General features: G+C 45.9%; 1 protein-coding gene across 1 annotated transcript; it reads right to left on the bottom strand.

The window, feature by feature from the left end:
- Positions 1–849: 849 nt before the first annotated feature.
- Positions 850–22,935, bottom strand: LOC130159638 (radial spoke head protein 9 homolog). Its single transcript, XM_056361454.1, has 2 exons — positions 22,030–22,935; positions 850–1,010 (listed from the first exon to the last, which is right to left on the bottom strand). Exons 1-2 carry the CDS (start codon positions 22,244–22,246, stop codon positions 850–852), a joined length of 378 nt encoding a protein of 125 aa, XP_056217429.1. The 5' UTR covers positions 22,247–22,935.
- Between the last annotated feature and the right edge of the window lie 130 nt (positions 22,936–23,065).

Here is a 23,065-nt window from a genome sequence, read left to right as displayed (position 1 = left end):
AGATCTTTTTTCTTTGGGAGGCAGAGCTAAGACTTCATTAACTATACTGAGATAAAATCTCTGGCTGACCGTCTATTTTATGAAGCTTTGAAACCTACAGGCCTTCAGAAGGGAAAAGATTTTTCTTTCTTCTCCTGCATACGGAAGTTACTATGTCTTCTAGCCTAGGTAGCTCTGCTCAATGAGCTTTACTAATGGAAAAGTCACTGGATTAAACCACTGCCTTGAGATGAACCTGAATGAGCACATTTTGCAAAAGACCGGGTGATGCCCACAGTTAATGTTTTCTACAGTTTAGTGCCATGAGCTGGAAAGCCCTCTCTAATTTTCATGAAACCTAACATTTGAAAAACAAAATACTTTCTTCAATATGCCTTTCTTGAGCTCAGGGTTTAGTACAGATCCCTTACAGTATGCATGAGCTTTCTACTCTGAGTGCAGCCCTGTTCTGTTTGTCGTTCATGGGTGATAGTAGGCATTCATTCATGCTGTCTCCAAATTAGTTTTTGTGTAAGCATGGTGTCAAGGAAGTGTCATGGTTGTGTAAGCACGTGTAACCAGATGGCCTAGGTTTGATTTCTAACCTGGGGCTTCACCCATCGTGGAAGAAAATGCCATCTGTCAGTATCTAAAGGATCTTCAGTGACACATAACAGGGAATTCAACCTGGAGCTGAAAGAGGATCGCACACAGCAAAGTCCTAAGAAAAGAACTGGGGCCAGAATCCAGGCACAAAAGAATCTTGCTCAAAGTGCAGAGGTTTCACATATTTATTAGAACAAGCGGTAAACAAAAGTCTCCTAAGTATAAAATCTAAATGTTCTCGAGCCCTCATCCCAGACAGGCGAGTCACAGCATGAAGGGCAGATCCAAGTTCTTCTCGCCAGTGCCGAAGCAGACATAGCCGTACTGCTCGGTCATTGGGACGTGGTAGAACATCAGTCCCAGCCGCAGCAGGCTCCGCAGCACCACCACAGTGCCTCCCTTCTCTAGCTGGACAGTCCAGGAGCCTGTGCAAGAAAATGCCATTTGTCAGTATGTCACAAGTGCAGTCCCTGGAAGGGAGAAAGAGGCAGCATTCCTGGAGCAAGCTGTCCCTAAGCTGAGAGGGGGGCTGCAGTGCGTTCTGCCTGACCAGTTAACAGTGCACAAGGCTGCACTGGAGTTTGTGACACCTGAGAAAAGGGAAGTGAGGGAGACCAGAAACCTTGATACCTTTTTATCTTTTGTCAGTTCAGCGTTACAGGCTGCCCTCAATTCCAGATGTCTGTGTCTAGCTTCACAGAGTAGCATATTCCATGGCTATGATAGTAACGCCATATGCGCCACAGGAAGGGACCCCTGGAGCTCCAGACTTGTATACTTGATCCCTAGGAGAGGCTAGAGCTATTCTTGGATGCTTCTGAGCGGGCAGCAGTTACTCTACCAAGCTGCCACCTACTTGGTCTAGCTACTAGCTATAGAGAGCCAAGACTAGCTATAGCAATCCTGCATAGTATGGAATTTATTTTTAAAATAAACTTGTAGCATTAGTAGTGAGAAGAGGAAGAAGACACTTCAGCTCCAGAGAAGACTGGTTTCCCTGATGCAGCAACTGGGAAAGAGGAAGAGAGCACGAAAAGCAGGGTATTTCTTAGCTCAGAGAATTTTGCAGAAAAGGTTAATTCTCTTCAGTCTTTCCTGGCTCCATCATTGAAGAGGATGTGCGTGGTAGGGGCAAAGGGATTAGTTTCCGCATTGATTTTGCTTTGGCTCTGCGGAGGAGGTTCAGAGCCAGTGTGAAAATGCAATTTCTCCTGGATGCAAGGAGCTCTGAGCCACTGAGTGTTTGTTTTGCATCTGACACAACAGCCTGGGAACAACACAGGAGGGGAGGGGGCTGGAGCATCAGCCTGGATTCAATGCCAGAGGGCAAGGAGCTGCCAAAAGAAGAAAATACCAGCTTCAGCACCAAATCAGTAACGCCTAGAGGCTACAATGTAAGGAAGAAGGTTCCTGCTGAATCTTCATCTAAAAGCAAAAGCAGCAGGCCCAAATAAAAAAGTGCAGTTGGAGCTGTCATACTACTACGGGCCTGGAGTCAAGCGGTCAGGCTGTCTGCACCCAAAGTCAAAATCTGCCAATTCCAGAGTAAGCAGAAAGCCCATAATGTGTTGGGACAGTTAGACGGTATTCATCCTTGTAGATAATTTTAGGCTCATCAATTTATGCTGTGACTCATGCTTACTTATGTCATGGTTAGCCTGGGGAAGGGCTTCTGTGATTGCTGTCAGCTGCCAGTCCTCCCCTTCCCACTCACTTCTGACTCTTGGCCAATTTTAGTGGCATCCGACAAAGGGTTGAAGTGTTTTAACACCACAGGTTCCTACAACAGGTCTCCACAGGACACGGCCCAAGGGTCGCCTGCAGCTCCTGAAGCTATTTGTTTATCTGCCAGCAGCTGTGGGGAAGCACAGGCTGTTTGGCTCGCCCGGCAGCAGCTATCTGGGCAATCAGTGCTTGTAGCTTTGGGCTCTTGCACACTCACTTGCGGTACATGTAGTCTCTGAAGCAGTTCATGGCAAACTGCAGTAGTTGAGGGCTCGATGTGGGGGGGGGGGGAGGTTGAGAGGAAACAATATATATGGTGGCTGCAGAATCAGAAAGGAACACCGCAATTCAAAGCCCTGTAAAACCAGGTGTCGTGAGTTCTGCTGCTCACCTGTTACCTCCCTCTTCTCTTTGTATTTCTGTACTTTTCAAAAGTTTCTTGGGCACCACTGTTTCCCCTGTCTCCTTCAGTAGCAAGTTCCACAGGTTGGTTATATCATAATATGCACCGTGTCGTCTTTGATCTGTTACCTTTCAAAGTACCCTCTTCAGTTACGTGCAAACATGGAACTAAATGGACAGCAACACCTGCCTTCCATGGCAGTCACTGAACTTTCTAACAAAGTGACTCTGGCTGCAGGATAGAAGTACAAAAGAGACATTCACATTCTTTTAAGGACTCGGGAGATTTCCATACCGGAGAGCTTACTTCTGACTCACTCAGCTCCATGTTGCCACTAAAGAGAAACAGCTGGAATCTCGGTAAAGCAAAGCGCTACTTCATACAGAGCAGGATCAGTACAGGTGTGTGCCATCTTCCTTGCACTGTGACATTCCTTGCACACGTCCTAGTTAGAGCATGAGCTAGTGTCTTCACACACAGTGGTTTCACAGACAAGGCAACCCCAGTCTCCCATGCAGTCTCTCCAGTGCTACTCATGTGGACACAAACTGAACTGGACCTTGGTCATAGCTGGAGTAAAACCACATATTAATGGTTCAGCCACTGGGATTACAAATTCTAACTGACTGGGTCTCTGACAAAATCTGCATGTTCTTAAGAAACTTCACTACTTGGATAGCATGGAAACCCAGGTGAAGAACGTTTCATGACGAGCCAGATCATCCAGTGGCTGAAGCACTACAGCCATCTGCTGTCAAAGGACAAGCTTTCAAACAGTTTATTGAACTTTGCCTCTAAAAATTTTCACCATTTGCTCGTGGCGGTAGCTAGACTATGCATAGGGGAGTTGAGCAACAAGTGGCAAGCAAATAGGTCTGAATATGTGACAAATAACTTCTTCCATTTCTCCTTTGAACACCGACTCTGCTTTCAGTGCAGGGTTCTTGCAGCTTGCGCTTGCAGAAATGATCTGCAAGCCCTTTATCACGTACTGGTGGTTCTTGCTGCGGCTTTACACATTGGTTTGCAGGGGGGTGACTGTAAACTTTTGAAAGAGTTTCTCTGACAAAAAGCTAATGGAACGAGGAACTCTCATTGTCTTTGATTTAGGACCAGTCCTCTGAGAAGCAAGTCTGTCACGAATAGGACTGTGCCTTGCCTTGCTGGGTGGTGAGAGCCTCTAGGGATTATCTGGTTTGCTAAATGTCTCCCAACATACTGGAAGCATCCAGCAGCCTGGGTTGTGTGTGTGTGTGTGTATATATATGTTCATGTACACAGATGAATCCTCTGCCCAAAACTATTTACAAAGAACAAAAAGAAATGCCTGGAGCATGACAAGTGGGAAAGGTGAGAAGGAAAACATGTATATTAATGCTCTCATGAACTATATCTGGATTCAGACTCCTTTTTGCTGGACAAATTCAGAGAAAAGCTAGAGTAAATACAGTTCAACTTGATTTAATCCCCTTATCTATGCTCTGGGGCAATACAGTACGTGGATCCATAGTGTCACACAGGCTTATCTATCTCTGCAGAGTATTCATCAGCAGTTAACTCTGCTGATCAAAGGAACATCCCATGTACCTTCACACCTGGCAGAAATGGACAGAAGTAATTGAAGACAGCTCCATTCACTTTTATGCTTGATCTCCAAAGGCTGTGATGTGCAGCTGTTTCATTTCCCCACTGTCTGTCCAAGCTGCAAACTCCCAAAGGGCTCAGATTTGTCATTTCATAAATGTGAGACCTTTGGGGAATATTAAATTGTTACAGCTTTCTAGCTCTTCTCTGATACTTGATTCTGCATCTAATTCTATGCAAATAGGGACAATAAAGTTTTGCTGATGCTGCATAAGTCTTCCTGTGAAATAAGGACCTAAACAAAACAAGCAGGTTACTTCAGGGCAATCCCACCTGGACTGACACAACACTCGTTGAAGACAGGAAAAAAATTACATGAAACTGTCTGAAACTGTAATGTCATTTTCACTCAGATCCTGTTTTCAGCAAGAATTAGTCATAGAGCTGCTCTTTATTCTGCAGAGCCAAAAAAGCAGCAGCCATGCCACCTTCTACCTTTTACTAACCACATCACTGGGGACATATTTCTAACACAGCAATCAAAGGTGATCTATTCAGTATACTTTTCCAGGCTGGACCTTTGCAACAGACAAAATCAATTCAGAAACTGCACTGATACACAGTGCTGGTGTTTGCCTTCTAAGGAGGCAGCACATTAAAGTTGTGAAACCTAACCACTTATTTTGGTCCTTTTAGAGCCCATTATCTCAGTGTTTTTTCCCATACCTCACCACGTTAGCAGCATTTGAGGAGATGGTCCAGAAGACAAAATTATTTGAACTCATGAGACACGGAGCAAGTTATTCTCCTTGAAAGCTTCAAGACAATTGTGTTCTCTTCCATCACAGCTCAAATCTCACTATATTAATAAAAAATGCTTTTTCAGGCCCACCTTTCTTGTAGGAGTTTGAAATAATGATGTCATAAACCACTCTAAAAGTACTTTAATCAGAAGCTAATGAACAGCACGAAATAATAGCTTAAAATGAATATGCCTTCTTTCCTCCTTCAAGAAAATGCCTTAGAAATGCATTTCATAATAAAATATAAAAAGAGCTGAGAACTGCAAAAATGAAATGCTGTTTTTATCCTTTTTTTTTTCTTTTATCCTTTTTCTTTTCTTTTAAACCTCCCTGCTATTACAAATGGTTCTTGGAGTAAAATCATTGCATAGGTAGCTGTAGGTCTCTATTACTATAAAAATGCAGGAGTGGGATGCTGGGTTCAAATCCTTTCTAATATTGGCTCAGAATACCCCATGGCAGTCCCCGTACTGTTCATTGCCCCTGTGTCAGACAACATGTCTCTTGCTGGGAGGCTGAGAAACTCAGAGTATCAGTCTGTAAGGTACACCAAGACTCCTAGATAAAAGTTGTCAGGAAAAAAAATTTACGAACTATTATTTGCATTGGAGGGAATACAAATAGAACTAAGAGACAGCAAGTAAAAGCTGGCTTTCCTAGAGTTAAATACTGATTTTTACTTGCATCTACGTGTGAGCTGTAGCCTATGTTATCCCTAAATCAGACAGCAGAGTTAACTTCACTCATCATGCTTGCTAAGGTACAGGGAACCAGAGGTCATTGCTCTCACACCAGAGATTTCTAACAGTAACACCGCTCTGGTAAGATTTCCATTCTTCAAAATACATTTTTTTAAAAGAGCAAATTAATTCTGAAGCTGCACCCAGCAAACCTAAGGAAGCCAAGCACTGTCTGTGTTGAAACTATTGCCTGTTGCTGCTCCAGAAGGGAAGGGAGGGAGCTGCTGTGTGGGAGGAAAGAGCATGGGAAAAATATCCGCTGGATGAAGATCTGGAGCTTCCTATTCCCTCTTTAGAGCAGGCTGCAGCCTCCACCCCTCCAAACGCAGACAGGAATTCTGAGGAGTTCCTTACATCTTTCCCAAACAGGAAAGTGCTTTGAAGATTCTGATGCTCACCCAGTGTTAAACCACTGCCTTTTTTATGGCACTTCAACAGCTGCCAGGACACCAGAGCTGAATTTCAAAAGTCAGCCTACTTCTCAGCTTCTTCTTCCTTTCCAGTTGCCAATAGAAATCCCTGTCTCATCCCCCATGTCTGTCTCAGCTATGGGCTGAATCTTCTAACTCACAGAGGCAACAGTGTGCGTGAGACATTAGCTTTTAAACAAAAGCCTTTTAAGAAGGTTGTTTGCAGAACTTTCCTGTGGGAACTGGTCCACTTTCAGTATGACCTCTCATAACATTGCTGCTTCGGAGGTGATTCAGCAATGCCTCGTTTCAGTACAAGCTTGAGAAGAAACAGCTTTAAGAGCTAGACAGGCTGATAGAGAGGCTCCATGTCGCAAAAGCTCACAGAGGGTCATAAAAGTGACATTATCAATTCCTCTTCAAAGGAGAAAATGTCTCAAGGGAAAAGCAGCGTCAGCATGGTTGCTCTTACCATTAACGCAATATGCTGCCACATGAGCAGGTTATAACCTACCTTGCTGCAGTTCAGTTCTGAGTGAGGGTGAAGTATGGAGTTATAGCACAAATATTAACACCCACAGAGGGGTAACATAACCGCTTCCCTTTGCAAAAGCAGCCACTGCTTGGCTGCGTGACCCCAGGCACTTAGCTCTGACAAAGCTACACTACACCCATGGGATTTAGCTTCCATTTCCCTCCAACAGAAAATCTAGCACTGCAAAGAGCTTCCTACTTCTAATTTGCTGTCGATAGGAAACAAAGACAAATTGCAAAGCAGAGCAGCTGTAAGGAAATTTTGCTGCACAGACATTTGAGGCACAGCCTACCAGCCATAAGGACACACATCCAAACGCTCTTATATGTGGGGCTCAGACTCCTTCATGCCACTTACTGGCTACAAACTAAATCTCTTTCATTTGCTTGACACACCACTTGCACCCCATACGTTAACACTGCTGTCAATATTTCCAATTCCCCATATAACTATTTCATAATAATTAAACAAAAACACAGACTGGTTGCAGGTTCGGTACTATTTTTAAAAGCCTCCAGAGCCAGGAAAGCACAGTTTACAAACAGTCAGATGCTTCCAAGTGGCTCTTGCGTGGTCCTAATGCCTGCCACATCTTTGACACACAAATACAACCATGCCCAAACCTCAAAGTAAAATGGTCTCGCTTCAGAGGGTTTTTCTCTCCATTATCCTCCCCCACTGGGGATGCCTCTGCAGCACAAATGATTAAGACAGCCCTGGGCCTTCCATTTACGCACAAAGTACCTGTTTCCTGCTGACAAGGAAGACCCAGGCATTGCAATGTTGTCCCAGGAGCACAGTATTCAGAAGCCTCCAAGTACTGGCTGAAATGAGGCCGTACTTAGACATCTGACAACAGTGCTGCTTAATCCGGTTAAGCAGGCTCTGCCCCCAAACCCTTATTCCCCTCCTCATCACTCTTCCATCACAGAGACCACAAAAGTGTTTATTTACTGCTCAGTGAACCAGGTCAGGGAACGATCTGGCTGAAAAATAGTTTAGCCAAAAATAAAGTTATTTTTCCAGCTGAAATCTGGCTGCACAGCCAGCAATGCCAACACAAAAGAAGGGACAATACACAGACATAAATGAGCAGCAAAGGATGGGAAAGACTGAAAAAGCTAGCACAGAAGTAACACACATCAAATTACAGCCTCCCTTATAGCCCAGTTAGTTTGCCCTTAAGTCCTAAATCCACCTGATAATTAGAATAGAGCTAGAATCCTTTTAACTTTTGTTGTTGTCCTTGAGAAAAAGATGCAGACTTTGCACAGAAAGCATCCAGAACAAAGATTTGGAACAGGGCTGTGCACTAGAGGAAACAGCAAGACAATATACAATCAAAACTTAGGAGTAGAAAAACTGGTTAAAATCTGTGCTATTTGGATTCTGACAACTGTAATACTGATCATTGTATCTTGGGTCTTCTGTAGTAAATTTACAAATCTCTCAGAGAGGCAAAGCACCCTCCTTCCAAAGCACAAGTTTATGCTGGATCTTGTCACACTCTGTATTTCTTGTTCAGCTGGTCGCTGTGGAATCGTTTTTGGAGCGTGGCATGAGTCACGTAGCATCTACCTGGGGAGCCCCTGCATTAATCCGTCACCTTCGTGGGCTTCTGTGAGCCCATTGGTTGGTAGGAAGAAAAAGAAGGACTCTCGCCCCTCCCTGCTCTGAATGAAAGACGCTTCCTCTAAATCTTGCTACAGGATTTCAGGCTCAATTCAGCTTCTTTGGGGCTTTTGTCACCAAACAAATGTGATGTCTTTGAAAGAAAGATTAACAGTTTGATGAAAGGATGCAATGGACAGCTTTGTTCTAGCCTGCTTCCCCCTAGAGCTTTCAGTCACTGTCACTTTCTTACCCACGGAGAGTATCTGTCTGACTCTCAGAGGAGATTATGGCCACCTTGTAAGATTTTGCCTCTCCTGATAACAAAGCACTGGCCACTTTGAGGAGGTGATAATGATGAACGGGGGCTGGATTAGGGGCAAAGAACCTCACATCGATCTCTGAATTCTGAGAGAACACAAAGCAGTCGATGCTGGGATTCAAAACCCATCGAATGCTTAGAGGACATCCAATTCTCTCTCCTGCAGGAGGGGCAAGGCTACAAGCCCTGTCAGTCCCCCAGTTGTACTTCTTACCTCATCATCAAATTAGCAGGACTAGTTAAAAGGGCTTAGGGTGAGGAACAGATGGCATGGATTATTAACTGTTGATATTCTCATACTAAACTAGATACTAAATTCTGGCCCGAATTACCTGAAGAGCTTACCAGTTTCTGAGAAGACTGTCACACTGAGCGTATCCACACAGCACAGTGCAGTTGTGTTGATATTCAAGCTAATTCTGAACACTAAAGATGGCTAAGCGTCTTCTAATGCCTGGGATATCTTAGCTGTCTCTGCACAGCACAACCTGCACAGCACAACTGCCATACAAATATACCCATAGATGAACTGTCTCATCCTTTTCCCTCTACACACAGCCACGCACCCATTCAGCATGCAGAATTTCAATCTATATGACATTTGCATACAGTAAAGCAAGACAACGCCCATTACTTCCTTCCTGCAAATGTTCTATGGCCAAAGGGGCAGCAAACAGCAAAGCAAAGCTATAAACAGGGCTGGCACCAATGCCAGCTGCTGCACAGGCAGGAGCTGCCACTCAGAAATAGATCACTCCTAGCAAAAGCTGACCTTGTTGTGACTTCAGTGACATACAGACTGCCCTGGGCTTTCCCCTGCAAGTAATTTTTCATCATTCCCTAGAGAAAGGGCTAGGCCAAGGCTGACCGATGTGGTGATAAAACTACAACTTCTGGTTCTAAGAGGCTTCACCTGCATTTCCCATCAGTTCAGCAAGAAGTTCATCTCCTTTTCATGTCCAATGAACCAGGAGCTGAAATGGAGACAGGGTGGGCCATGATTTCTTTTACTGAGAAGGAAAAAACTCAAATACAGTCCCTGGAAAGTTGCTACGGAAGACTCTGCTTCTGTCCTCCTCCTTTCACTGCAGCAGTCAGGAGAGTGAAGGATTCCACCACAGCTCTCGGTTGATGGGCAGCCCTGCTCCAGTATAAACTCATCCAAGGTCTCTGACTAAGCAAGACCCCTGCGGTGATACAGACCTAGGACCCAAAAGCAGTGAATGCACGGCTTTATTACCCATGGACACAGAGCCCAAGGAAAACAGACTCCTTTCCAGAAATCAAAGCAGACCACAGACAGCCAGTCAAAAGCTATAATACCAGCTGGCTCTGGAGTCCTCACGTGGCAACATAGCAGGAGAGGTTCCAGTCTGATCTTGAACTCCTGAGCTGGCAGCACCCCAGCTTGTAAGAGGGACAGCATCTTGTATTGCTCCCAGGCAATGCTCTTGGGTCGCTGCAGGCGTAGCCTTAACAGCCTTTAAAGGCTCCTCAGTCCAAAAACATGAAGAGTGTCTGTTGCGACGGAGGGAAGACGCAGTCACTCAATATGAGTGATCAGCAGACTTCGTTTATTGTCTCTTACAGTCACCTTTTATGCCTTCTTATAATTAGCTCATACATATTACAAAAGTTAAGCTCATTATTGGTTAGTTGCCTAAATACCAAGCCCACCCCTAGTTTCTCTTCTGTAGTTTTCTGTTCCCACCTGCAACATTCTTTTCCCACCAAAATCTTCCTGTTATTGTGTAACAAGGACAGCCAAAGACAGTGTATTTTGCTTTACTTCAGATAAGCTGAGAGCGATGTGCATTTTTGTCCAGCCAGCTGGACTATGCCTATGTGAACTTTTTCAGCTAGCCAGTTATCCACAATTCCCCCGTTTTTATTTTGGGCGACATAGGCTTGGTTGACAATCTTCAATAACAGCGTTTTAACACAAGAAAACTACATATCTAAGCACTACTAAAACTATTACCATAATGATCAAAAAAAAGAATAATAATAATCCCGTTTGCTATGAGATTGTATCTTTGCTGTCAAAAGTTCGAGTTTTTCATGCATGGTCCTCTGTGTGTGGGATTGGAACAGATGTCGAATAGATTCCAGAACAGGGCCCATCGCAAAGTGCTGGCAAAGCAGCGTTCTCGCATCGAGCTCCTCCAGCGTGCTCTACAGCAGGTTTTACCCAACGGCTGGGAACCCAAATAGTGCCTGAATTGGTAGAAATACAGACATAACCACGCCCCACATAAATCACCTCCACAGGACCTACCCATTGTCCTGTTTTTGCATCCTTATACAGTACTTTCATGTGTGGTGGCCTGGGGGGTTCTGAGCCAGCGTGGTGCCTTATTATAGGCGGCTCATTACTGTCCCCAAACACACACAAATGATTAAGCACAAAAAGGGCTTTCACCACCCTTTCTCTTACATCCTGAATCTCTTTGAACTTTTCTATATAGCGTTTTAGCGTCCCGTTAGCCCGCTCTACAATTGCTTGTCCAGTTGGAGAATGAGGGATTGCAGTAACATGTTTAATATTCCACATTTGCATAAAGCGTTTGAGTAGTCTGCTACCATATGCAGGACCGTTATCAGTTTTAATAGTAATAGGCACCCCTAAAACAGCAAAGCAACTAGTTAAATGCCGGCGCACGTCCCGGACCTTTTCCCCGGGCTGTGGTGTGGCCCATAACATATGGCTATAGGTGTCTATAGTAACATGCACATATTTCAATCGACCGAATGCAGGAACATGAGTAACATCCATCTGCCAAACATCATTAGACTGTAGTCCTCGCGGGTTGACCCCGCAACCGAGCCCTAAGCCTGAGTTATGGTGACTACATATAGGGCAAGCCTTCACAATGGCCCGAGCCTCCTCCATAGACAGTTTGTAGGCTCGTGCCAATCCCTTCGCATTTTGATGGAAGATCGAATGGGCTTCTCGGGCTCGACAATGTGGTGCTAATGGGGGTTCAGTAGTGATTGCGACGAGACGATCAGCTCGAGCATTGCCCTCTCCGAGGCCTTCTTCCCACTGGTGGCTTCGGATATGGATCACCGCATACGATTCCGATCTCTGTGCGATTGCAAGCTGCAAGCTCACAAGTAGTTCTGTCAAGCGTTGATTCTTTAATTCACGCACGCTTGCATCTTCAATCCAGCTGACTATGCCGGCAACATAGAGAGAATCTGTGACTACATTCAGTGGGACATCTCTCCATCTAATAAATGTCCAGACCACTGCATAGAGTTCTAGCGTCTGTAGAGAATCCTTTGGCTGCGCTTGTAGAATTTGGTGTTGCCACCCTTGCTCATCTTTCCATGTTATGGCAGCGGTCCTAGAGCGTCGACCCGCATCAGTAAAGGCCGTGAGAGCGTGTGGGATAGGCTGGCTGGATCGCTTCGGCTTAACAATCCAGCCCATGTTCTCCATCCACGACAGGATGGGCGATGGGAGTGGTTTCACTATTATTGCTGCTCCATCGTGGAGTAATGCAGCCTGCAGTTCCTCGGAGTTCTGCAAGTACCACTCCAAGTCGATCTGTCTCATCGGCACCCATATCGTGCCAGGAGGAGTGCCATCCACCTGTAAAATACGACAGCGACCTTTCTTGATCAGCTCCGTCAGCGTCGAGATCTTGTCTTGTATTGTGCGTCGTGGTTGCAGTGGGGGAGCTATCCATTCCAATACGATGGTGGAGTACTCCCCTTTCTCCCCCGTTTTTATTTTTTGCTGTGTTAGAGCACCCATGAGGTACTGAGTGCCACACAAGATAGTCAAATCGATGGGTAACCCTACAACACGCCGATGCGTGGAGCGCGCAGTCACCATTGAAGCTATTTGTTGTAACGTTTGTTCTTGCTGTTCAGTAAGCTGTACTGGGGTTGAAGGATCTGTCCCTCTCAACAGGGGGCGTAGTTGATTTAACAGTTCATTGGGGATGCCCACTACAGGCCGGAGCCATTGCAGATCACCGAGCAGTCGTTGGGCGTCGTGAAGGGTTTGGATATCCAAGTGGAGTGACAACTTTTGAGGCTGAATTGTTGTATCAGTGATGCGCCACCCCAGATACTTCCAGGGGCTTGATTCTTGCACCTTTTCGGGTGCTACTACCAATCCCCTAAGCTTGAGTTGTTCAATTAAAACCTGTTTTTGTCGTAAAGAGAAGGGTGTTGGCTGGGCTAACAAGATGTCATCCATATAATGGTAGATTAAAGTCTTAGCCCAGTGTTGTCGCAAAGGTTGTAGTGTGGCAGCAACATAGAGTTGACACAAGGTGGGCGAATTTCTCATTCCTTGCGGGAGGACCGTCCATTCAAAGCGTTGGTCCGGTCCCTCCCGGTTGATCGCGGGTAAGGTAAAGGCAAATCTGCGCTGATCATCTTCATGTAAAGCAATTGTGAAAAAGCAGTCTTTCAAATCTACAATGAGTAAAAGCCACCCTTCCGGTATCATAGCTGGGTTGGGTAATCCAGGTTGTAAGGCCCCCATATCATGCATCTGTTTGTTTACCGCTCGCAGATCATGAAGCAATCGATATTTTCCAGACTTTTTCTTGATAACAAAGATGGGGGTATTCCAGGGGCTCGTTGACAGACGCAAATGACCTTGTTGATACTGCTCTTTAACCAGTTCATGCGCCTGTTCTAGACTTTCCCTTTTTAACGGCCACTGCTCTATCCACACTGGTTCCTCTGTCTTCCATCGGAGTGGGATCGGGAAAGTCCAAGCAATGGCCGCCCCTAGAAAGGGAGGTCTGAAGTGAGGACCATCCCCATTTGGGCCAAGATATCGCGGCCAATCAAAGCATGCACCCCCTCAGGCAATGGAATAATTGAGACACAACAGTTTATAACTTTGTCAGCTATAGTCCATCGCAGAAGGGGGGATTTGCGAGCGAGGGTCAATCCCCCCACTCCTGCAACTGTAGCATTGGTCGTACAGGTTGGCCAATGCGCCGGCCATTTGTGTGCACTGATTATAGAGACATCAGCGCCAGTATCCAACAGCGCAGTAATCGAGAGAGTCTGGTCTCCATACTGCACTGTGACCGATCGCCGTGGTCGTTGTTGCAAGCCAATAGTCAATAAAGCCATTTGCCCTGTAGACCCAAAGTTACCTTGTCCTCGAGGTTGTTCTTGCAGTGGTTGGAGGGTGCCTGCAAGATGCGGTAGTGGAATCAGCTGGGCTATCTTGGTCCCTTTAGGTATAAAGAGTGGGGGAAATAGCGTCTGAGCCATAATATGAATTTCTCCGTGAAAGTCCTTATCAATCAGTCCCACCAAAACATTGAGTCCCAACATGGTGGCTGATGAACGCCCGATGAGTAATGCTCCAACAGCTTGTCCGCGTATACAAACTGGGCCTTGTATGCCAGTAGCAAGTTTTGTAGGCTTTGAGTCCAAGAGGGTACAATCTACTGTTGTTGCCAGGTCCAAGCCGAGGCTTCCGCTGGTTGCAGGTCGGAGAGGAAAGGATTTTGTGCTGCTGGGCAGGCAGCCGCTTTTTGTGTCAGCGCGGGGCGGCTCTTCCCGCTGGGTTGCCCGTTTCCCGATCGACGACAAGCAGCTTCATTGTGAGTGTCCGAGCGGCAGTTTCGGCACCATACGGAGTTGGCATTGCAGTCCCGTCTCACGTGTCCGGTGGCACCGCAACGGAAGCACCGTAGACGAGATGGGCCGCGGTCATTTGATCGCCCAGCAAAGGCTTGCAAAGGAGCAAGGGCTGCTAAGACCTGACTCTGGGTAGACTGCGCCTGCTCTTTTAAAGCACTCCCTAGTTCTTTTATTGCCTCGACTAACATAGCCTGGGGCCCGACTGGCACTTGTGCCATTCTTTCCAAAGCTTCTTCTATGGTCCATGTCCCTGGTAGCATAGCTAGGATGTTACGTGTGGCTGGGTTACAATTCTGTATGGCACACTGCTTTAAAATGGAGCCTTTGAGATAGTCTTGCACCCCAGCCGCCTGTATGGCGTTTGCTACCCGATCAATAAATAACCCAAATGGCTCCTCTCTTCCCTGTTTGATTCCCATATAGGAAGGGATTCCCCCGGGCTCCTTTATACGGTCAAGCGCTAGTCTAGCTAGCCTCATCGCTTCCTTTGCCTTATCCGGTCCCATCAGTGCCTGCGCTTCGGTTCTAAAATAGGGTCCTAAACCCATCAGCTCCTGTAAAGTAACCCCATGCAGTGGGTCCCCTGGCTGTCTAACCACTGCTACCGATTCCTGACAAGCAGCCTGCCAATGAGCGTTAAACAGAAGCTGCTGATGTTGGCTCAAGATTAACTTCATTATACTGCGTATGTCACTCGGGAGTAAGATATTAGTTCCCCAAAGATAATCTAACATTTGCCTGGTGGGTTCCCCTTTTAAACCTGACTCACTCACCGTAGCCCGTAGCTGAGTTAATAATTTCCAATCTAGGTTAGTGAGAGAAACCGTGATATTCCCCTGCGCATCTGGCTGTGAATACGTGACCGGGAAAGCCTCATGCACGATTCCCGCGGCAAAATCGCGTTCACCCTCAAGCATAGCACTGTCTGCTATCTGCTTCCAGACCTTTTGCCTATTTTGGGCAACCTGAAGGCATTCTGCAGAAGGATTCGTACATTCCCTACTCTCTACGGGGTTTTTACGGTCTAGCTCCTCGCTTACGTCATCATTCCCCGACGGGGGCGGGGCTGAGGGATTCAACGAGGGCGGCGACGGGAAGGGCGACTGGTCCCAGCTTGCCGCAGCCCCCTGCTGAACCGTCAGCGTACGCACCGAGGGAGGCAGCGGGCAATCGGGGGGGGAAGCCGATTCCCCCTGCCGTGCGGCTACTGCAGTCCCGCTTGCAACTCCCAGCCGCCCAGAGGCAGCAGCAGCCGCTCTCTGTTCGGCTCGATGTTGCAAAAGGGCATTAGTGACAGCCTGCCACGGTTTCATCAGTTTTTTGGCAGTTTTATTGTCGGCTATTACTTCGGCAAACAGCGTGTCCCCATAATTACGCCACTCTGCATGCTCGAAAACCGTATCTGGATTCCCAAAATGACCCCTCGCTACCCCATAAGCTAATAACCCTGGTAATTCCTTTTTACAATCTATGCCCCGAATGCTCCGCTTTTCTAAAAAGCCTTTGAGCAAATCATACGTCGCTTGTCTCTCCATGCCGTGGTCAGCGCTGTTGCAGCCTTTGCGAGACTTCGGCGACGCGTGGCCGGCGGGACCCTCTGTAGGTGCTCCCGGGCGCGGGGACTGTGCCCTTCCGCCTCCTGCGCTGCGTTCAGGACCGGTACCCGAATCTCCGTCGAACCGTGGCTCGCAGGTTCAGCCCTCTCTAGGGTCCCTGTTCGGGCGCCATTTGTCGCGACGGAGGGAAGACGCAGTCGCTCAATATGAGTGATCAGCAGACTTCGTTTATTGTCTCTTACAGTCACCTTTTATGCCTTCTTATAATTAGCTCATACATATTACAAAAGTTAAGCTCATTATTGGTTAGTTGCCTAAATACCAAGCCCGCCCCTAGTTTCTCTTCTGTAGTTTTCTGTTCCCACCTGCAACATTCTTTTCCCACCAAAATCTTCCTGTTATTGTGTAACAAGGACAGCCAAAGACAGTGTATTTTGCTTTACTTCAGATAAGCTGAGAGCGATGTGCATTTTTGTCCAGCCAGCTGGACTATGTCTATGTGAACTTTTTCAGCTAGCCAGTTATCCACAAGTGTCTCTACTTTTGAAGGATGTAGGAGACATGCTTACATATTTGTGTACATCCATTGCATGCCTGTAATCACTAAGGGTGCGAAGAAAGCTATTGAAAAGCCCCAGGACCATTCCAGAAATTGCCTAAGCTTGGAAGGGACAGAGTAGCTTCTCCATACCTACAGTTCAGAAGGTCAATATACCACACACAGCCTGGAAACTCAGGCCATACCTTCTCCTCAATTTGATGCTGCTCTCGGTGCTTTTCTTTCTCGTTTTGCTGTTCTATAGTTTCCTTTTCTGTGCTCAGCACTGACAACGCCTGGACCACAGTGCGCCCTGCTGGAAAGCAGCAGCTACGGCCAGCCTGGAACTATTTCTAGGGATGGATGACTTCAGTTTTAACAGAGAACTTCAGGTACCAATGCTTTAAGTAATAGCCCGCTGAGCTAACTGGTTCGATTTTTACATCCAAAAGCCGACTGTTCTGATGCACGCTAATCTGTTTTACTCCTTCTGTACTACTGTGTTATGAAGTTTGTCAAAAACACTTCTATAAATGTCAGGTAACTCCATGGGATGCTGTAGCTCAGTTTCACACATTTACCAGACATACAGATCACCTCTCCTAACCAGGAATGAGGATAGCTGTGAGCCACACTAGGAGTTTTGTTCTATGTTTTGGCTACCTCTTTTTATCCTTGCTAATATGAAGCACTACCCTCTCATTCATTATGGGTCTTTTAGTTTGAATTTCAGCCAGACAGCTTGAAAAGCCTTGTCCCCGTGTGGCTCTTGGCAGGCTAAGAAGTAAAGTGCTTTTGCTCTCAGTTTTCACAGAGCTGGGGAGGTGCTGCTTATTGTTAAGCAATGAAAGGGGAGGGCTCAGGTCACATCTGTGAAATGTTAGCGGAGAAGGGAGGCTGGGTGAAAGTAGGTGGCCAGCACAGCATAGCACTGCTGGATTTTGCAAGGCCACTGGGGAGATAGCCATTTGCCTTAGAGCCCTGATAACGGGCAGGCTTGCTCTCTGCTAGCTAGCTGGGGGTTGTAAATACCTCTGCAGACACAGACTCTTCAAATGGCTGGAGACTAGGCTGATAGAGGATTAATCGCCTGGAGGGTGGGTCGAAAGGGAGTTAATTAGCTGTGTTAATGCATGGAGATAAAGCAGGTTCGTGCCTCCTGGCCGCCTTACTTCCAGCACCTGGACTTTTGGGGCAACCAAGATGGAGCTACCAAAATGGGCCTTGAGAGTGGCCAAAGGAAATTATCTCCCACTTAGAAACGCAGCCTCTCTATCTTCAAGGGCCCATTAAGCACCAGCTGTTGCTAAACCGGTAAAAAGCGTGCCAATGAAGCTCAGAGAACAGGAGGTTATGAGTGTTCTAACCCAGGCTACTGTTCAGCAAGTTTGCAGAAAGGCTAGTGCCCAAAGTATTCAGCCAAGGAAACAGCCACAAATCCCATTGTCTGCAATGCTGTGTAAGGAATGCCTCAAAATCACTGCACTTTCAGGTGAAGAAACGGAGCTACAGACTGAGTGGCTGTCACTTCTTCCGCAGTCAAAATGGTAAACGATCTTCTCTCTAGGCACTTCTCTGGCTGAATCATGAAACAGCAACTAGACAAGACCCACTATGATCCACCCTGCCACTGTATACCCGTTTAGAATGACGCTACGAAATCCCAGCATAACAGAGCCAGAGCAATTACATCTGAGAGGTCTCAGCTCCCCAGTCTACCCTACACAATGCATGGCAATGTCAGGAATCTCCTCAGTCCTCTTTTGAGCCTTCGTGTGTCATAGCTCAGAGTGTAAAGCCAGCTGTACTGAGAGTCCTGTGCTTAGAGTCGCTGTCTCAGGAGCACATTGCCACCTTTGCGTTAATGTCACTGACAATGAAGAAGCCCAAACTAAAAATCACCCTCTATGGCTGTCATCAAGTTTACAGCCAGGCATATCAGGAAATCACCTGTTCTGTACTCCTACATTAAACTTAACTCAGTTACTCATGTCTGGGACTAGCAACTTAGATTTGCCTTTGGCTAAAACACAATTCCCAGGAAGACATCCGGAATGATGCTAAGATACCAAGAGACACGAATTCCTCCATTATCCTTGTTAGCCGGTAGTAATTTTACTGTTAAAATTTGTACCTAGTTTCTCATTTTCATTTTTCTGGCTATAATATTCAGCTGCTGATTCCTGTTACGCCTGTCTCTGCTATACTAAATAGATCTTCAATAATCAATACTTAAACTCCATGGAGTATTTACACAGTGTAATACAGTCATTCTCATGTTCTTTCCTGCAAGATAAACAGATTGAACTGTTTATGTCTCTCACCAGCCCTTGAATCCTTTTGTGGCTCTTTTCTGTAACTCTCCAGTTTTGCCATGTGCAGTAATCCAGTCCTGATTCCACTAACAGCATGCGCAGAAAAAAAATCACCTCCCTGTTCCTATTTGCTACACCCTTGTTTATAAATCTACAGATCAAATTAGCCTTTTAAGTTTCAGGATCAGACTGGGAGCTGATGTTCAGTGGGTTGTGCCTGGATTTCCTTTCAGAGCCACAGCTTCCAGAATACAACTCACAGTCTGGCTTCCAGTCCCTGCTCTTAGGTCTGTGACTTTGCAAGTAGCTACATCAAAATGTACTTTCTTTAAGCAAGCCCAGTTTACCAGATCTCTGTAGCTGTCCTGCCCTTGTCATTATTTGCCTCTCCACCAATTCTTTACTCCTAGATCATTTATAAATAAGTTGAAGAATACCAGTACTGGCACTAGTCCCAGCTGAATCCCCTTCTGACCCTCTCCAGAAATATGCCCATTCAGTGATTTCTAAATCACAACTACTAATTAAGATAAGTTTAGGAGAATATTTCTGCAATGCTGGGATTTATTAAAGGTTAACATCGTAAGTATGCCACAAGTCTCCTGAGATAATGATTTCAGCAGCAACTTACCTGGCTCAGCCATTTTCATTTTTTGACACACAGTAAAGGTTGTCTAACTACCCTCCCATAGCAAACAGTCTGAAAACTGTCTGAAAGAGTATTTTATTGTCTTCATTTCATGTGAGTCCTTATTCTTCCCCAAAACAAACCAGAAAAAAAAATTGAGCATTTCTGCTCTTCCACATTTCTTATCAGCCTTTTTACCTTCACCATTTAGTGACAGTTTCCAGTACCATTACTATGCTTTCTTCTCCTATCAATATAGTTGAAAAAGTCCTCCTTATAGTTGTCAGGGACTACTGCAGGTTATCCTGGCTTCCTTGTCATTTTCTACTCAATATAAATTCCAAATTATATCAATCATTAATTGTTCCCAACTTTCTGTATTTCTTTTATATTGCTTTTTAAATTCTAATTCCTACCCTTATTCCACCAGTGAACTGTGGTAGGCTTTCAGCCAGAAGCAGCTCTTTATTGACTGGGAGTCATGACTTGTGAATAAAGTCTTCTTTTATAAATCCTGTTTCCACTCATAACTTTTCCTATCCACATTTTTCTTTTCCTTTGCCTCCAACATACCTCCCCTCCCACATCAGTTTTTAACTGCATCAGTTTTTTAACCTGTTGGTGTCCCTTATCTCCATATCAAAGTGATCTGAGTCAGCAATCTGTAACAAAACTCAGAGTCAATTTATTGCTTTTCTGAACTGTACTTTGAAAGCACCAAAGACCTGAATTCTGCATCCCCTGTTTTAGTTCCTCCCAAGCTTTCCAGTCTATGCTAGTACCTTAGGCTTTCTCCCATCCCCTTTCATTTGTCCTTGCAGAATGTAGCATAGCCTGATCTGATACTATGGTGACAGTAAAATCATCCTTCCCCCTCCATTTTCACTTTTCCCATCATGTCAATGCTTGACAGGTGACCATTATTTCATACCTATGCAACATTAGGTCATCAAGTGAAAATGCTGTAGGCATGCTAGGAATTTCTGCTATTTTTTCACCATTCCATTACCTACAAGCACATGTAAAACTGCCACAACTCTAGATCCTGACATGCTACCACCCAGGGTGCCAAACTCCACGCAACAGAAAGGACCACACTGGCAATCTGCCAGCAGCTGAAAGGCTATATCTAATTGTGCATAAAGTTGAGCAGATTGTCTGCTTAGACTAGAGCAAACAAGCTTATCTTTAATGCAGACATATGGCCAGCAAAACCTACAGATCCCAGCATGCAACATTATGGCCAGCTGGCCACTTGGATCAGAAAGAAGCATTACATGATCTGATACTGTGGTGACAGATCAGTATCACAACCCCTCCATGTTCAAAAATCATGAGTCAGGCCACTCAAATTCATGAGTTTGGCTCAGAGAGCTGGCGACTTTAGAGGGGATAAGCCAATTGAATTTGCTTTTGAGACAGGGTTTGCATTCTCCCACTTTTCTCTACAATCATTTACAAAAATGTATTTTTAAAGTAAAATCTAATTTACACAGTCACTTGTCTCTGGGAGCTGAGACACCAAGAAAAACCAGACAGACTCACAGTATGATTAGGGGAGGAGCAGCAACATAGTCTGAACTCTTGAAGTGCACAAATAACCCAATAGACAGACACACGGACAGAATCTGGAACCTGCAATCACCACAGATATCACTGATAAAGATGAGGGTGGCAGACAGTTTTGTTACAAAACTCCAGGTTCCTCAATCTTGCACTAAACTCTCTGCTTTTACCGTTGTTTCCTTTATTCAGTCTGGTTTAACTTCCTTTCTTCCCACCCCACAGCTGTCATATAAAATGTTCTCTCTGCCTCCAATTTTCCATTCTGTAAGACACCTCTGCTCTCCTATTATGACACCCCATACATTTGATGACAGTTACACCCTTGACAGCCACCACAGATGTTCAGTTTCCAATTAATCAAGAAAACTATTCCAAAAGAGTTGTTACTTTTAGACAGGTTAAAATCAGCCCTTAATCTCTCAGTCCTGTTCTTTAGGTCTTTTAAGGGAGAATCCTAATGCACGCTGGGAGCATCACTCACATGTTACTCAACCCGGTCAATTTTTTGTGTATTTATTGAGGGCAGAGATGATTTTGGCTTCGGTCACAATTCTAGAGTCAATAGATTTGGGAATTCCTACTTCTGCTCTGACAATAACTGTTCAAGAGTGGATCTAGCCAAGAAAGACAAGAAAAGCTTCGGGTCAAAATGAGGGGATTGGCCAGAGCTATGAACAACATGTCAGGAAATAGAAAGAGCACTGTCTGCGCTGGGTCAGGACCAACATGAACTGGCAGAATTGAAAGAGGGTAATTCAAGACCCAGAGTTTGAGTACCTTGCAACCTGGAGTGAGGGACATTGGCAGAGCCGTGCAGATAAAGTCAGCAGAAAGCCTGTGTCTACCTCCTGTTCTTTTTTTTCCCCCTACATTCTCACAAGCAACCAGTACTTCAGGCAACCTGAATGCTTGTTAAAGGGGGGTGGATTGATCTTTCTTTAATGTCAGAGCTCCTATCTGCATGTGATAGAGTGCAATTAGAGAGGCTACATGCCTTGCTGATCCTGTAACCTCAGCATTTCCCAGACTACTCAAGACTGCCTTCCCTTTCATTGCATCTGTTGATTCTTCTACCTTTACCTTGTGGGATATCATGCTCCAGAGAGTCTAGAAAGTCAGTGGATGGGTCGAGGTCAGCCTTTTCCAGCAGGGTTTTATTCTTCAGGTTAACAGGCTCAGTGAAATGGAAATAGGAACTTAACTTTTTTGCCTCCATCAAAGAAAGACCTGCAAACAGCCATTGATGACCATTAATAGAGTGAGCTAGGCTAACGTTCGTCACACCATAGAGTATCATATCATTTCTCTAATGCCCACAACATAGGAAAAAATCACAATCTTTCTTCAGTGGACTCCACAGAAGACCAAAGACTTGCCGGAAATGGGTGGCATCAGTCATCAATGATGTGCATTGCACGCCATGCTAAGTGCAGTCCTAGCTGAGCAATGGGCACTGAGTTGAGACCAACCCTCTGTGCCCATTTGGTTACACCCTATATCTAGAGAACTCACTGCAGCTATAAGTGCTAACCGCTGACATAAACTATGCGCAGCAATGGCGGGTCCCACCTTCCCGGTGGCGCCGGCGGGCGCAGGCGGCCGGTGTGCCGGGGCTGAGGGCCCGGGCGGGCCGGGAACCACGCGGGGCCGGTGTACCTCAGTGCCTGGCGTGAGGCGGCAGCCGTTCCCACGCGGTGCGGGGCTGAGGGGAGCGGGGTGGCCGCGGCCCGGAGGCCGTGCGCAGGCCTGGGGCACTGCGGGCTTCCTGGGCAGGCAGGGCAGGCTGTGCCGGGCCTGTGGGGAGCCAGCCCCGGCCCTGAGGGGCAGCAGCCCGCTCGGGATGCGGTTAGGGGTGGCTGCCCTGCCTAGGTCAATGGCCTCCATTTCAAGAGGCCCAAATCCAAATGTACGTCCAAAAGCAGGAGGGCATACAATTACACCAGAAAGGATACCACAAAGGGCTCCACCTTCCTCATTTGTTACATGAACGGCAGCAAAAAAAAAAAAAAATTAAAAAATCCAAACCTCTGAATCTCACTACTTGCGGTGTCTTTTTTTACAGTTCTTACCTAGCTCGTGTACTTCTATAATCAAGTGGCTTGTTTATAAACAGCAG

The sequence above is a fragment of the Falco biarmicus genome, chromosome 16 (assembly GCF_023638135.1).
Source record: "Falco biarmicus isolate bFalBia1 chromosome 16, bFalBia1.pri, whole genome shotgun sequence".
NCBI lineage: Eukaryota > Metazoa > Chordata > Aves > Falconiformes > Falconidae > Falco > Falco biarmicus.
The sequence above is the reverse complement of the archived record's forward strand: the minus strand, read 5'-3'. Positions and strand labels throughout refer to the sequence as shown.

Bases quoted from the DNA above. Each gene is read 5' to 3' on its own strand.
- LOC130159638 (XM_056361454.1), bottom strand. From the start codon at position 22,246: ATGATACTCTATGGTGTGACGAACGTTAGCCTAGCTCACTCTATTAAT. The intron at 1,011-22,029 runs GTAAAGGTAGAA...TTTCTTGCACAG, and splicing joins GGAGCATGATATCCCACAAG to GCTCCTGGACTGTCCAGCTA.